General features: G+C 50.9%; 1 protein-coding gene across 4 annotated transcripts in view; it reads right to left on the bottom strand.

The window, feature by feature from the left end:
- Positions 1-658: 658 nt before the first annotated feature.
- Positions 659-16,013, bottom strand: part of ABHD12 (abhydrolase domain containing 12) — a 70,980-nt gene continuing 55,625 nt past the window's right edge. The window contains exons 5-13 of one of the 4 annotated variants that reach the window (XM_029916788.1): positions 13,415-13,445; positions 11,486-11,531; positions 9,072-9,201; positions 7,975-8,012; positions 7,407-7,486; positions 6,328-6,410; positions 3,787-3,865; positions 2,475-2,602; positions 659-1,347 (exon numbers count right to left, since the gene is read on the bottom strand). In XM_029916788.1, the coding sequence (XP_029772648.1) occupies positions 1,308-1,347; positions 2,475-2,602; positions 3,787-3,865; positions 6,328-6,410; positions 7,407-7,486; positions 7,975-8,012; positions 9,072-9,201; positions 11,486-11,531; positions 13,415-13,445 (655 nt within the window). In that variant the 3' untranslated portion in view covers positions 659-1,307. Of the gene's footprint in view, positions 1,348-1,376; positions 2,109-2,474; positions 2,603-3,786; positions 3,866-6,327; positions 6,411-7,406; positions 7,487-7,974; positions 8,013-9,071; positions 9,202-11,485; positions 11,532-13,414; positions 13,446-16,013 lie in introns of those variants that run through there. The other 3 variants (XM_029916787.1, XM_029916789.1, XM_029916790.1) reach the window with 3 other exon arrangements.

Genomic DNA, 16,013 nt, shown 5'->3' with positions numbered 1-16,013 from the left:
AGTCTGGCCATCAGAAGAAGCGGGTCACAGATGGGTTGACATCCTCCAGTCTAGGTCACACCTCTGTACCTGAACATTAGCGGTAGGACAGCCCTCAGTGGGGGCAGCTTGAAACCCTCTCTCTTCTTAAGCCATGAACCTTCTCACTCTCAGGTTACTGAGCCAGATGTAAGAATCTGGCCCTTTACCAGCCCTGGGTGGTGAGAAGCAGGATCTTTAGAGGGTGCCAGGTGGGGGCAGGAGAACTGCAGGGGAGACTGGTTTGGCAAAGGCTGAACACCAAAGACCCAGCACCAGTGAGTAATCTCTAGCCAGAACTAGAGACCCTGCCCAAGTCTTTTCATGGACCCCTGCCAGGGGCTCGCTCGGGGTCTGTGGGTGAACCCCCAGAGCCTGCCAATCAATACCAGCATCCAGCAAGTTTGCTAAGTGTGAAGAGGGCCTATATTTTAGGAAAATGCCATCTAACTCATCTGGAGAAGAAGTAACCCCATGAATACACCTTCCCCTGAGACAACACCCCTCCTTCTCCACATGTAGAAGAAGGGAGGAAAGGAAGGCCCAGGATCCCTGGCCTTATAGAGCTGCACCTCCTCCCATGTGGCTGGGCTCTAAGCATGGCCTGGGAGCACGTGGAGGCATCACTGAGAACACAACACACAGACCACCACCACGATTTTATTCTTAAATAAATGCTCAGTCTAAGGCCAGGTTAGGCGGACAGGTGGGCAGGAAGTGGAGGAAGTGCAGATCATGGGCACCTCCCCCGCTCTGAGTGGTAGGGCCCGCCCAAGGAGGCAGGGATGGCCAAGGTAGGCAAGCAGAGTGCTCTGGGTGGGAGGGGCCGTTTGAACCATTAGAGTCCATTCTGTGTGCTACGAAGGGACAGATGAATCCATCTCCCCATCTCCCCATAATCTCACCAGTGGTGCTGGAAAGCTCAGCGTGGTCCCGAAACCCCATGTTTCCTGCCCGGGGCTCCCCATACCCAGCTCAGGAACTGCGGGATCAACCAGCTGGAGGCTGGGCTACTCTGTCACTGTCTTCCCAACAAGAGCTCAGATTGGCAACAAGAGGGAGAGGGGATCATGCCTGCAACCTGTGTTTTCCACGAGGATCCGTGCTCACAGCCATCTGGGGCAGGTGCCTCAGGTCTGCCAGGGCCTCTTCTGCCTGCCCTGGCTGGCATCTGAGTCCTCTCTCCAGGGGCATCGAAGATGCTGGCACCCCCCAGGCTCCAGGGTGCCAGGCTGGCCAGAGCAAAGGGAGGAGGGCAGAGGTCTTCATGCTCCTTTAGGCAGCAAGACTCAGTGCTGGCGCCCAGGTTCTGACTTCCCCAGGAATTCCCTAGACCAGGTGAGGACAATCATCAGCCAAACCCTGAGCAGCCCACACTAGCTGTCCTGCCTCCTATGGTCCTCAAATGGCCCATCTGAGAAGGCCCTCCAGAGAGCCTGAGTTAAACAGGGCACCAATGGCAACTGGCCTGGTCAAATCCCAACCCCATAGGAAGAAGACCAGGTAACAGGCTACTATTCTTTGTTCTAAACTCTGAGCTATACTATGAGCTAAATTTTCTGCATCATATTCCTTTTATGCTAGGGAAAGTGTCAACCCTAGGGAAAACCCACACTCAGCTCACAGTCCCCTCTCAGCAAACCAGGTCTGTGACGCAGGAATGGCAAACCACTAAAGAAATGCAGCTTTGCCTCTGGAACTGCCAAGGGAGCCACATGAGAGCTGGTGTGATGGGATAAAATTCAAAATGGCTGATTTGAATACCTCCATGCTTAGCTGCCCCAGGAAGGTGAACTCACACCGTCCCCACCTTGGCCAAGAAGTGAGGAGCTGCCTATGCCTTGGTGGGAGGCAGGGAGGCCCAACAGCACCTGCCTAATTCATAGAATAGGTCCTAGCACAAAAGCCCAGGCTCCTGGGCAGAGCCAGGCCATGTCCAGTCCATACTGCCCTTTGCCACTGCCTCACCCTTTAGGGTTGGGTTCCGTACCCAGGCACAAGACGGGCGTCCGTGGCCGAAGCCCATGTCTTGGCCCCAGACTGTGGCCATCATCATGCAGCCAGGAGCACAACCTCTCTTCAAGAAGCAGCTGGGGACAAATAGGCTTTTTGAGAGCTGGCCCAGAGTCTCCCAAGGGCCGTGTGTACAGGGGCAGGACCTGAGGGGTATGTGGAGACGGACCGAGGCCTGACCTGTAGTGACTGGGGTGCATGTCTACATGCTGGATGCTCCTCTGAAAGCACAGCCAATCCCCACAGGGAAAATCACTGCCCTGTTTGATCATGGGTCCAGGAGGGAGGGCGGATAAACACAACCCCTCTCCATAGAGATGAAAGGCTCCTGAATCACAGTGATTTCTGGCCCCACTGAGGCAGCTTTAGGGCTGTGCCTGCTGTATGCCTGGCCCGAACCATCACCACCCAGGCGAATTCCTGGCGAGGGGAGAATGCCTCACCTCAGTATCCGTGGGAGCTCAGGGCTCTTGTAGATATACTTGTGCCTGTAGCCGAGGTCTGAGTGAAAGGGGATAAACTGAACTTTGAAGTCTCGGAAGCTTCGAGATGGAGCAGCGATGTTGTAGAGCTAGGACAAGGGAGAGATGTGTCAGCACCCACCGATGGCAGCCCTGTGGGCAATCTGCCTGCTGGTCTCCCCACTATAGAGACCAGTCAGTGGCTGCTGCCTCCAAAGAGCAACCCAAATCCCCAGCAAATAGCACTGCTTTCGGGCAGCCTACACAGCCAGGCCTAGGGAAAGGGGTGCTAGCAGGAGCCCAGCCAAGCCTCTGCTCCTCAGCCTGACGTTTGAGCCCCTCTGTCCTCACGCCTATCTCCCAGATGACCTTTCCTCAGGGGGCGGCAAGGTGGATGAGCCTGGGTCATGGAAGAACTGCCTGCCGTGCAGTGGTGTGCTGGCCAGTGCCCAGAGCAGCCTCATTGACACATCCCAGGAGTTGGGCTGGGTATCCACCTCAGACTTCGCTGTGTGCTGGGGTCAAGGCCGGTCAGCAGGCTGGCTCACAGTCTGTCCTCCCACCCTGGAGACTGCTGGGCTCTGTGGGTCTGGGTAGTGGCTGCTGGGCCGTCCTGTGTGTTTGCACTCCCTGGAGGGAGGGGACCTGGCCCTGTTGGAACATGCTGGACCCGGGCCTCACTCCCTCTAGGCCGCCCCTGCCCCTCACCATTGCCGCGCAAGGTGGTGCTCTCTCTCACAGCACTCTCACCTACACGTCTAGTGCTGCTTCCTGACAGGAAAGGCAAAGGAAACTCAGCAAAGCAAACACAGAGGCTCTACAACAGCACGGCATTTCTGTCATCAGTCCAATCCCAAAAGCAAGAGAACAGATGAGAGGTCTGTATGAAGTCTACTGACTGGGACACGCATTGGGGTAGGAGGAGCCTCCTCCTTCAGAGTTCTTTCCTTTCAGCCAACAACTAGTGAGCCCTCCTGGCTGACTACTGGGTAGTGAAGTCCTCATCACCACCGGACCCCTGCATGGGGACCAGGAGCCATATGCTTACTTCTCAGGTCTCCTCTCACCATCACCGAATGTGCTGGTAAAGACATCTCCACCCTCAAACCTACCTTTTGTTGATAAGGCATCAGCTGTTGGCCTCCACCCAACCCTGCTGACCTCCCCCCCTTCTCTTCCTCACAAGGGGCGCCTGCCAGCAGCAGGAATCCCTCCATGTCTGCCTAGGCCCAGCCAGCCCAAACGGGAGCCTGCTAGATGCCTGCCCACACCGGGGGTAGCACCTGACACCCACCTTTCTGCCAAGCTGGAAGGGCACAACTGGGTCATCCTCAGCATGCAGGATGAGCAGGGAGCAGGAGATGTGCTTCACACTGTGGGAGGAGAAAGCACTAGACCAAGACCCCGGGGATAGGACTGGGGTCTCTGGCCCTGCCATGGCTCAATAGCTACAATTCTGCTAGGCTTTTCACTAGAGAACTAAGTTGATTTCTCATATATCTCTATTCAGTCAAGTCTAGAGATTGATTCACTCACCAAATCTGGCCTCTGTGTATTTTATGAAAATTGAAAATGATTATTTTTGCCACTAGACATACGCTTTAAAAGTTACAAAGTAGGGATGCCTGGGTCAGTTGAGTGTCCGACTCTTGATTTTGTCTCAGGTCATTATCTCAGGGTTGTGAGTGTGGAGCTTACTTAAGATCCTCTCTCCACCACCCCCACTTGCACATGAACAGACACTCTTTCTTTCTTAGAAAAACAAGCTACAAAACAGTGCAGACCAAATAACTTCAGTGGTCTAGGAAACTTACTGCAAATGAATGTCACTGTAACCTCTAAGTTGTCTGTGTGGAAAATGACATTTAAGGTCACTCCTGAATGTTTACAAATAAATTAACATTTTCAATAGGTTCACAAGATCCAAACCCTCCAGTAAACCACATAATGGATGGGCTGTGGGACTGGACAGGTCCAGAGTCTCCTGGTGGCCCCTCACTGAGCTCTCAGGTGAGCTGGTGGATACCACCTACTCCTGGTGGTTGCATTCTGATCTGGAGGCTCTATGAGGGCAGCACTGGGCAAGCCTGGCACCTGGCAGGACCTGGGCCAGGAGGCCTGTCACCCCATGGAAGCTAAGCCCACATGGCAACCTATGCTTCTGCTAGCGGCACACCCGTATGCCCACTCTTCCCTTGTTCTGCTTCCAGGGAGGAGCATTTCTGATGTGTGGGTCACACTGTGACGGTGGAACGGCCCATCATTGCAGAATTTCCACCATAAGTAGTATGTCCTAACCTCTACCCACTCAAGGAAAAGCCCAGTTCCTAGGCTGTCACCTTAGCAAGTATTTGGCAACCAAGCTGCCCAAGTGGGGGCTCCTTGACTTCCAACGGGTGATGTAGTGCTGGCCTGCTAATGCTCAACTGGGAGCAGGACCCAATGCTTACTGTGGTGCTTGTTGTTGTGGTTTTAGAAGGAATCTCGCTTATTCAGATAACTCTTCCTTAAGTTCCAAAACAATATTTACAAACCAGCAGATGTTTGGTTATGTTTGCTCAAATTTTAGTTTGTTCTATTTTTAGAACCAAAACATATAATTAAGGGGAAAATATTCCATTTTTTCACATTCTATTTCAAAGTGTAGACTTTAAATGCCAACTAAATATTTAGAAAAGGATCTTTATCATTTCCTTTTTTTTTTAAAGATTAAAACCCATGAAATAAAGATAACACAAAGACAATGTCAACAGAATCTGAACATTGTTCAAAGAAAGAATCCTTACCTAGAATTTTTAACTGTTGGTTGACCCAATAGAATTTTCTTAATAGGATATTCTTTTTCAATTTTTTTTTTCACTTATTTTGAGAGAGAGACAGTGAAAGCAGGGAAGGGGCAGAGAGAGGGAGAGAGAATCCCAAGAAGGTTCCATGCTATCGGCACAGAGCCCCACTCGGGGCTTGATCTCACTAAGGTCAAGCCCCGACCTGAGCTGAGGTCATGACCTGTGCTGAAACCAAGAGTAAGATGCTTAACTGACTGAGCCACCCAGGTACCTTAGAAATATATTTTTTAATGTTTTTTATTTATTTTTGAGAAACAGAGAGACAGAGTGCAAGTGGGGGAGGGGCAGAAAGAGAGGGAGACACAGAATTTGAAGCAGCTTCCAGCCTCTGAGCTGTCACACAGAGCCCGATGAGGGGCTCAAACCCATGAACCATAAGATCATGACCTGAGCTGAAGTCAGATGCTTAATGGACTGAGTGACCCAGGCGCCCCACCCTTAGAAATATTTTTTTTAATTTTTTTACTGTTTATTATTGAGACGGAGAGAAACAGAGCATGAGTAAGGGAGGGGCAGAGAAAGGGAGACACAGACGTCGAAGCGGGCTCCAGGCTCTGAGCTGACAGCACAGAGCTTGACGCAGGGCTTGAACCCACGAACCATGAGATCATGACCTGAGCCGAAGTCGGACACTCAACCGACTGAGCCACCCAGGCGCCACAAGAAATATTTTTAACAATAAACTTTGTAACATCTTTTTATAACCAAACATAAATCAAATGGCCAAGGCACTCATTTTTTGGATAACAGTTACTATTACTGCTTTAAAACCTGTCCGAAGTTCTGGTTTTGACGACTATTCACAAATAAAACAACTATGTGGGCATGTTATCTTTCTATTGCTTCAACATCAAAGTCTTCAAATCCCCTTTCTCTCGGTTGCACCTCTGGGCCTGACTTGCCCTTTATGAAGGTCAAATGATTAGAGTCCTGGGGGTACTCAGTGCTTTTGTAAATTGAAAAATGAGATTTTCTACCACAGTACTCACTTTTCATCATTTGCAAATTTAATTCCACTGCTTGTAATGGGGTCGAGGAAGAACCAGTCAAACCCAGGGAAGTATCGATATATCTGAAGGTGACATGGAAACAATGTGCAGAAGTATCAATTAAAAAAGCCAAGGATGCTGAGTGCCCAGGAGTCTCCTCTGCTTCCGAGTTGATTGACCTGTGGCCCCACCAAAGCTGTGCTGGGGTGCCCTGCCACCCATCCCTGAACCACAGACTCCCTTCTAGAGAGGCCCCCAGACTGGCCACGGTGGGGCTGCCCACAAAATGGGCTCCCACACCTCAGAGCAGCAGCTGGGACTGGCTTACCATACTTCCCACAGACATCAGAGCTTCCACCCCTGGGAAAACAGGGATCTATGTGACTTGGGAGAAAAGGAACATCAAAGACATAAGACTATATAAAGGACTCCTCTGGTCTGCAACAGAGCAGCATGAGGTCAGGTGTAAGCCACTCTCCCAGAACACATGGTCAGCCAAGAAGGTGTGGTACAGAAGAGGACACAGAGAAGACCTCTTTGGACCAGGCTTGTATAAGGAGGGTCCAAAGCCTTGACCCTGACAGGTAAGAAGGGCCCGACTCACCCTGGAATCCCCAGCAGGGTTTACCTGGGGCATCACCTGGAGACACAACTAGGAGAGCCTGGCAGCTTGCTGAACACCATCCATGTGGACAGAGAGCAGGTGCACCCACAAGCTCTTTGTTTGGGGAAGCAGCCAGGATAGCAGCTACCAGCCTGGGCAGGGCCCCATGGGGCAAAAATGCCAGGTGGGCAAACCATGCCATAGAGGCAAGGCCTCATGGGGTGTGCTGCCCTCAGATGACCCAGCTGTAAACCCAACTTTCTCCCTGGCCATAGAGTTTTAACATTCCCGGACAGCTCTGTAGTCAGGCCAGTGCCCCAAACTAAATAAGGGTTAATTTTCAATAAAATCTGTATTTATTAGAATATCTAAATCATATTTTTAATTATTTTCACTTTATACTTATTTAAGTTACCTTTATAGTAATTATTTTAATAATGAAGACAAGCCAATTTTTAATAAAATCTGTACTTGCCACTGAGAACGGATGGCTCTTAGCTTCTTCACGGATATTAGTGAATGGAGATTCCAATATAAGGGCATCTGGAGGCGTCTCTAGATAAGTAAAACAAACAGGAAGCTGTGAGGTGGGCAAGAAGCCCCCATGGGGGCCCATGGGAAGGGCTGGACCATGGACCCCCAGTGCCTGCCCAGCCAGACTTCCTCTCTAGATCCTCCTTCATGGTTGGTGTGTGGGAAGTGCCCATATCGTAGTCCACACAGGGGATCCTCAGGTGGTTGTGATTCGCTCCCAAGAACCACACCTCCTAGAACTGTATGTTGGGAGCCCAGTCCCTGAGGAGTCTCTGCCAGCTGCTTGAGAATCCATGGAGAAGGCAGCCCTGGGTCAGCCGAGGGTCTGCCCAGGCCACGGCCTTAATGCCCAGCCTGCAGGAATCCAAGGGGGCACCAAGTGCTATTGCTGTGCTGCTCATCCATCAGCACTCACCTCCCAAACATGCTGCCTGCCTTGCCTGGGCCCCAGGACCAGGAGGAGGCCATGCGCACACAACCAGGACTCACACCTCCACACAAGCCCCTACCTCGCTCACAGAGGCGCCGCACCAGATTTGTCGCCACTCTGAGAAAGGAGGAAGAAACAGTTCAGTTGAATGATGACAAAAGTTGTTTTAGAGGGATTATTCTAGTCTTGAAAGCCAGAGAAGATATAGGATCTTTGAAGCAGATGAGTGGGGCCCCAGGGTTGGGGGAGGGTGTGGACAAAGATGCCCCAGGATTCTGGTGGGCCTTGCTGGCCCTGCCATCAGCCAACCCTTCTGACAAGGATGGTGATGAGAGCCCCCAGGGTTCTTGCTGTCCCGTACAGACAGCCACAGCAGGACGGCCTGCTCCCTGCTCTGCTCAGGCTCCTCTCTGCAGGTACAAGGCTCACTCTCCCCAGCACTTCCCAGCCCATAGGACCTGCCCAACTGCAGGACACTGAGGTGAGCAGCAAGGGGACAAGGGGGCCACAGCCACTCCAACCAAAGGAAAGGCTGCTGGAAAAAGGATGGCTGCTAAAGGTCTTGGGACTCTAGGCATTGAGGGCAGTGCTCCTTTTAGAAACACTCTGGACCTTACATCAGCAGAAGCAGTTCAGGCAGCCCCAAATGGAATATTAAACTGCTTCTCGTCTTGGCAGATGTAGAAAGGGAAGCACCCACTGCTGCCTCCCCCAAGTTCTCTGGTAAGCCAAGTACAGGCTAAGGCCTGTCATCAAAGCCCTGGCACTCAGGCTTGCCAGCCAGCACCTACATTCCAAAGCCAGGAGATGCAGAGCCCAAGTGCATCCAGGACTCCAGCGCTGTCCTGTTCTGCTCAGAAAACATCTTCCTGAGACGTACTCTTAGACTGAAGCAAGTGTGCCCATCCTACCTTGCAGAGGGAGATGGCCACCCCACGACCACCCATGTGTGTCTCAAGTCACTTCTTGGGTTGAGGAGTTAAAGTAGCTCAAACTCTTCATGGTCTTTTGTGGTGCTTCATCCCCTGCCCCCACCACGGGAATGAGGGACAAGGCTTGCTGGGACTAAGGGTGTCATGGGATCCAGAAGACAATAGGCCTCTCTTTGAGAGATCAAGTGGTAAGTCACCCTGTGAAGACCTGCTCTCCCAAGGCTCCATCATGCTGCAAACTCACCCAGTGCCTAGGGAATGACCCCAAATATATACAGGGTTGTCTCCACTTCTTGCTTTGATCCAGTCAAAAACATAGAGTGCGTCATATGTCATGCCTCGCTCCGATGGCGTTCCTACTGAGTCTCCCCAACCTGGATGGAGAGAAGCAGCAAGTGGAGGAAGTTAAACCCAGCTCATGGAACCTCTTGAGGAGTAGGCTCACCCCTTTCTTTCTCAACAGGCAGCCCAGGGCAGTCTGGGGCAATGGAAGTCTCTGCCACCACAATCCACAGCCCCGTGTGGGGGGTGTTTGGACAAGTCTGCTCCTACTTCTCCCATTTCCTCATAACCCCAATTACAACCCCTGAACCCAAAAAGCCACCCACACTCACTCATTCAAGTCCAGATGAACAACTGTGTACATGGAGGCAGTCTGACACAGACTCTTGGGGGCAGAAAGGACAGCAACCTCCCGAATGCTTAGGGCTTGCTGGTGGCCAGCCCAAGATGAAAGGTCACTAAGACCCCACATGGCCAGGAGCCCCTGCAGGACACAGCCCCTGAGCTTAATTTGGACCCCATGGCCAGCTGTAGCCCAGCTAAAGATAGATGTGGGAAGCCAGGCTGAGGCAAGAGGGAGGGGGATGGATTTCAGACTCAAGACAACTCTGACCCAGAAAGGGAAGGGGCTCTTAGCATAGCACAGGAAAGCTAACCATCTCTGTCCCCAGACTGTATCTTCTGCCCTCCTCCTTGGCTCTTGGAAAGGGCAAGGGCCACTGTCATTTCCAGCAACTCAGCAGTGAGTCATCATCAAATGATCTGAAAGTACCACAAGGCTCAGAAAAAGCCAGTTCTGCTGCATAAGCAAAACCCACAGTTTGTGGGCACAAGCCACCTCCCCTGGGCACCCCAGATGCCAGATTAGGGAAGGGACTATGCAAGAGGTAATGCCAGACTGAGAGGCTCAGGGCATACATGGATGGGAGGAAGGGCCAGGAACAGGGAGCTGTGGAGACACAGACAGACAGAGACCAGGACAGGGAGACACAGTCAGATGGTGGGCTGAGAAATGCAGAGACTCGGTGAGAACTGGAAAGAAGTGCTATGAGGGGTTTCACTTCCTGGTAGCAGCACAGGGAGATGAACAAGGAAGAAGGCCACCCTTCTCAACATTCTCAGTTTTCCAGAACTCAGCAAGAACAGAAAACCCTTTTTAGCATGGAGAAAAGGATGTGGGTGAACTACTTTCCAGATCCTTATCTGCAATTTTTCCCAACCCAGAATTTTCATTATGATGGAACATTCTTCTGTGAAAGAATCATCCATATTTTAGGCAGAATAACGGCTCCCACAGAGGTCTATGTCCTCATCCCTGGAGCCTGTGAATATGTTAAGTTATGTGGCAAGCAGAGGGACTGAGGATGCAGAAAGAATTCAGACCACTGGTCAGTGAACTGAGATGGGCAATTATCACCTGCCTGGGCACCAAGTAATCACAAGAGTCTGTATAACAAGTGAGACAGAAAGACAAAAGCCAGAGTCAGAGTGACCAGACCCAAGAGGCCATGAGTCAAGGAACAAGGACAGCTTTGAGAAGCTGGAAAAGGCAAGGAACCAGATTCTCCCACAGAAACTCCTGAAGAGATCGGCCCTGACAACCCTTGGATTTCAGCCCAGTAACCTAAGACTTTGGACTTTTGACCTCCAGAACTGCAAGATAATTAGTTGTGCTGTTTCAAGACATCAACTTTGTGGTAATTTGTTAGAACAGCAAGAAGAAACTAACACGACGCCCATATCCTCAGCCTGAGAACATCGACACCATTGCCCTCCCCAACAAGATCAGGCTAAGCTGGCCAAGCAGCCCTTTTACCTCTGACCTCTGCTGCTGAGACTACAAGAGGCCTATATTTCTCCCAGTCAACACAAAGTATTTTCCTGGCTCATGAAGGTGCACACATCAAACTGTGGGTTCTCAATCTCTTCAGGGGCAAGCCCCCGGATTCATTCAAGAAAGAAAATATACTGAGGGGCAAGAAAAAGAATCTACCTTCTCCTAAGAGTTCTTTTTCCTGCTTTCGGAACTTCAGCAAGATAAGCTCTCTTGCCCATAAACCATGTCTACTGACCAGCTTTGGGGGAGTCTCAATCCAATTTAAAAAAAGACAGTATTTTCTATATTTAAAATGCTGCTGTCAGAGAATATGTGCTGGGATTCCAGGTGCTGGAACCTCCACTTCAAGAAGGATGCCCCCTTGCACCTGCGTGAAGGACACACACTGTCCCCCCACCACCTTTCCATACTTGCCATCACCACAGGCTGGGGCACCACAAGATGCTAGCATTGCCTAAGCCTCTCAGGGTGATGCCTGCACAGCAGACCCTGAGGCAAGCAGTGGGAGGGCCCAGACATGCACTTGCAAAAGTACTCACCTCTGTAGTCAAAGGTGACCACATGGTAACCAAGGGAACTCAGCACCTGTAAAGTGAAAAATAAATATCTGGGCAACAAATCCAGGCATCCTGGATTGAGGGCAACTTGTCTCTGACTAAACTCAGCCTAATTTCAATCGTAGTGCCCTGCATACAGTGGGAACTTAATAAAGACTGCCCCATGCATGCTGCCCCATTCTCCATTATAAAACTCAGGTGTCAACTGCTGCTACAGGACATGGGTGCACCCTCTGCCTCAGGAATTTGGGAAGAATGGCTCTCCTGTGGGTGCGACTGCTGGGATACCTCCACATTCATATGGACTCACAGGTGGTCCCCCAGGGCAGACACCCAGAGACCAGAGACCCAGCAGGAGGGCCTCTATGGTGCAGAGACTGCATCTGGGATCTTCACTGCAACCTAGCATTTCTCAGACTTTAAGTTTCTGTTGAATTTTCCTCTTATAAAAATAAAATTCCTCCAGACTGCATGACCTCCTGCATTAGATCACCATTCACAGCCCTTGCCTGAGCCCTCCTGGGGTGTGCTCAGAGCCAAGTGAAAGCTGCCAGCTGCGAACATTCCCCCAAGTCACCCAGGGTGGTGTGCTCCTTTACTCCTCAGGCTGCCCCAGGGTGGCCTACAGCACTTCCCTCCAGCTCCATGCCACCTGCTGAGCCTGCCCCTCCAGGGTCACACCTGCTCACACCTGCTCTAGGTGGAAACCCTTTCTGCAAACACAACCTCAACTGGGGACCACAGCTCTACAAGCACACCCCGTCTCTGACTTGATCTAATTCACTTGAAGGAACAAACCCTCCAATAGCCTATAGCAGCCCCTGCCCTCAGTTTATGAGGGACAGAGCCGTGCCCACATGATACAGATATTCCCACACATCTGCATCTGTCCCTCTTTGCTGGGTTAGCCAATGCAGACGTCCATCCATGTGAGGAGAGGATGTGGGAGAGGGCATGATAAGCCCTGGCACTCTGGAGTCAACTACACATTTCAAGCTCTGAGACTCAAGCTTCTGAAGAGGACAAGCAGGCAGAAGTGAAGGTCTGAACACTTGCCTGGGAGACCCACTTGCACCTCCCCCAGGTTGGCTGTGGGCCTCCTCCTTGATGCACCTCATGCAGAGGTGAGATTTCTGTGTGGCAGAGCTCCTGATCCTGCAACTCAGCAGGAGTGTGGCTCCATTCATGTTCTCTTCTCGATGCTCTCTACTTGTTTTATAGGAGAAACACAGCATCTAACAGTTTCAAATGCTGTTAATATAATTGCCAATATATGGCATCTGACTCCCAAAGTCCATTCATTCTGCTTTGGGAAGCTCTCTCTAGAGGCAGCATTATAGGAAAGCACTCCATGGTAATGGCTTCTGTGAAGGGAGTGTTGGAAAGGTCAATGCTGATCAACTCTCACAAGTACTAGAGGGACTCACTTGTGTTCATGCCTCCTGGGAAGAGTAATGGGAAACAACACTTAGGCAGTGCTCTTTTCTTCCTATACCATATGGACACTGCTCTGCCCATAATACACAACTTTGTACCCGCTTTGCTTGTCCTACACTGAGAACCCCACTCTGCCCATCATCCACACTGCGGACCCCCTTCCACCCATCATCACACTGAGGACCCCACTCTGCCCATCATCACATTGTGGCCCCCACCCCGCCTGTCATCATACTGTGGACCCCATCTGCCTATCATCCACACTGTGGACCCCGCTCTACCCGTTATCACACTTAGGACCCCACTCTGCCCGTCATCCACACTGTAGACTCCACCCCGCCTGTCATCCACACTGTGGACCCACTCTGCCCATTATCACACTGAGGACCCCACTCCGCCCACCATCTACACTGAGGACCCCACTCTGCCTGTGAACACCACACTGTCATACAACTGTGTGCCATCCTCACCTACCTTGTAAAGCTCCACTCGGTGGTCACCTCCTCTAGAGAATCAGGAAAAAGGAAACAAGAATGGTGTTAGCACATCTTTCAAATAAAGCAGGCCCCAGGGTCAGTACTGGGTTGTCTAGGTCTGTAGTGATTTGTTCCCTCAATACATACAAAGAGGGTCAGTGGTAGACAATTGACCTCCTCTGCAGGCCACCTTAAGTGGCTCCAAGCTTGTTTCTGGCAGTACCATGCCAAACAAGGGATAGTCTTAGTACTTTCGAGATATTTTTTATTTATTATGTTACTTGTATTTTTGAGTAGATAATACATGGGTACAAAACAAAATCCAGAAGACATAAAAGGCTGCACAGCAAGCCTCCCACTCCTGCCCAGGATCCAGCCCTTCCCTCAAGTCCCCCATGTTCAGGGACCACCTTGTAGGCAGAGACAAAAGTGCTTCATACCCACAGGTACCTGCCACATACTCTATTGCCTCTCATTTTTTTAAAACAATGCTTACTTATTTATTCTAAGAGAGACTGTGAGTAGGGAAGGGGCAGAGAAAGAGAGAGAGAGAGAGAGAGAGAGAAAATCCCAAGTAGGCTCCATGTTCAGCACATAGCCCAACACAGCTCCATCTCACAACCATGAGATCACTACCTGAGCTAAAATCAAAAGCAAGACACTTAACCACCCAAGCCACTCAGGCACCCCTGCCTCTCACTTTTCACTCAGTGAATCACAGCCAACTTGTAGTACTTGTTTTAGCAGTAGTTTCCCTGCCTAATCTTGCAGTCGTTCTGGCTCTTTCCTACCTGCTGTTAACCTGAGTTTTGCTGCCATGATCAGCCTGTGATGATATCCTTTTGTATATGTGACGTGTGCTCCATGTGTGGAATATGTTCCTACACACAGAACTGCTAGGTGGAAGCTGTGTGTAATCATAATCTTGACTATTACTGCCCAGCCATCTTCGGAGGGGCCCTGGCCCATCTCCCAGCCTCACACCTACACACTAGTGTGTAGTGGACACTTATTACTGAGGCTGAACAGGCTTTCATGCACCCAAACTGTTTTGTGTGTCTGCACTTCTTTGTCTCAGGATTGTTCAAATTCCCTACCTCAAGCAAAAAGAAGAAGGGTTTAGCACATGATAAAATCTGAGGCAGCAGCTGGGACTGGACCTCAGGGAGCCAGGGCCACTGCAATGCTGCTAGGCCAAAGGGTGGCCAACAAGTCTATGCAGGCAGTCTCTAGGGAGAAGGGGAGGGGGCAGCAACATTTTCAAAGTCCCAATGCTCCTTCAAACTAGAAGTTTAGGCTACTCTGTTTTTACCATGTGACTGGCATTACTTAACTGAAGCTTATTCCTAGTAAACTCTGAACTTTTTGCATTTATACAAAGATGCTACCAGAGCAAGAGTTACCACTTGCTCTTTGAAAAGTGGAAGATAAGGGGCGCCTGGGTTGCTCAGTCAGTTAGTTAAGTGTCCGGCTTCAGCTCAGATCATGATCTCACAGTTCGCGGGTTCAAGCCCCACATCAGACTCTGTGCTGACAGCTAGCTCAGAGCCTGGCGCCTGCTTCAGATTCTGTATCTCCCTCTCTCTCTGACCCTTCCCTGCTTGTACTCTCTCTCTCTCTCAAAAATAAAAAAATAAATATAAAAAAAGCAGAAGAGAAACCCACTGTAGTTTGTCCCAGACAAAGAGGAAAGCAAACTGCCAAGTGCATGCATGATTCAGCAGATACACACTCTGCTCACACACCATCCTCACAGGCTGCACTTCATGGAATTCTTGCAGTGTCCACTGTGCAGCCCCACTGGCCCAACACCACCATGCTTTGCTTGCCCCTCCAGAAAGGCCCATGTATTGGTCATCTTATTGGTTCTGCTTATAAAATGACATTCCCCCAGGCTGTGGCCAAGGTGCCACACTGACCCTCACCCAGGCCCTGCTGTGACCCCACCTCCTGTCAGCTCCTGCTGGCTCTTTCTCACACGCCCTAAGGAAGCTGCAACAACAGTGACCCTCCTAGAGGTTTTTAGGCACTGCTTTGTTCAGAAAATGCACCTCCTCTCCTCACCCACCATGCTCTTCCAGAGACTCTCCTGAACAAGGTCGACCACGTGGATAAAAGGAACCAATTCCCAGCTAATCTGAAGTCATTAAAGCCACTCTTGAAAAGCACCTGGGCAAAGAGTTTTGCCTGGTACAGACAGTGCCTCAGCAGTGGCCCAGCAGGACACACTGGCCACTGAGTTACAGCTGGGACAGACAACTCACACCCATCAGCTGACCTGACAGCACAGACAAGCCTGTCTGTTGCACCCAGCTGGGGTCCCTCTGGCCTCCCTCAGCTTTTGCCCACCCCTCCTCTGATGTCACCCTCACTCCTCTCAGCACTCATTGCCCCTTGCAAGGAAGTGTGCCTCCACCTGCAGACGGGCACGCCTGCTAGTGAGAAAGTGCCAGGGTGTCTGCAACCCTCACACTGGGACAACAGAACCTCATCCTGAGACGACAGACTCTCACACTGAGATGACAGACACTTATCCTAGGACGACAGACTTTTCACACTGGGATGACAGACTCTCACACTGGGATGACAGATCCTCA

This window comes from Suricata suricatta, chromosome 12 (assembly GCF_006229205.1).
Source record: "Suricata suricatta isolate VVHF042 chromosome 12, meerkat_22Aug2017_6uvM2_HiC, whole genome shotgun sequence".
In the NCBI taxonomy this organism is placed as follows: Eukaryota; Metazoa; Chordata; class Mammalia; order Carnivora; family Herpestidae; genus Suricata; species Suricata suricatta.
The sequence above is the reverse complement of the archived record's forward strand: the minus strand, read 5'-3'. Positions and strand labels throughout refer to the sequence as shown.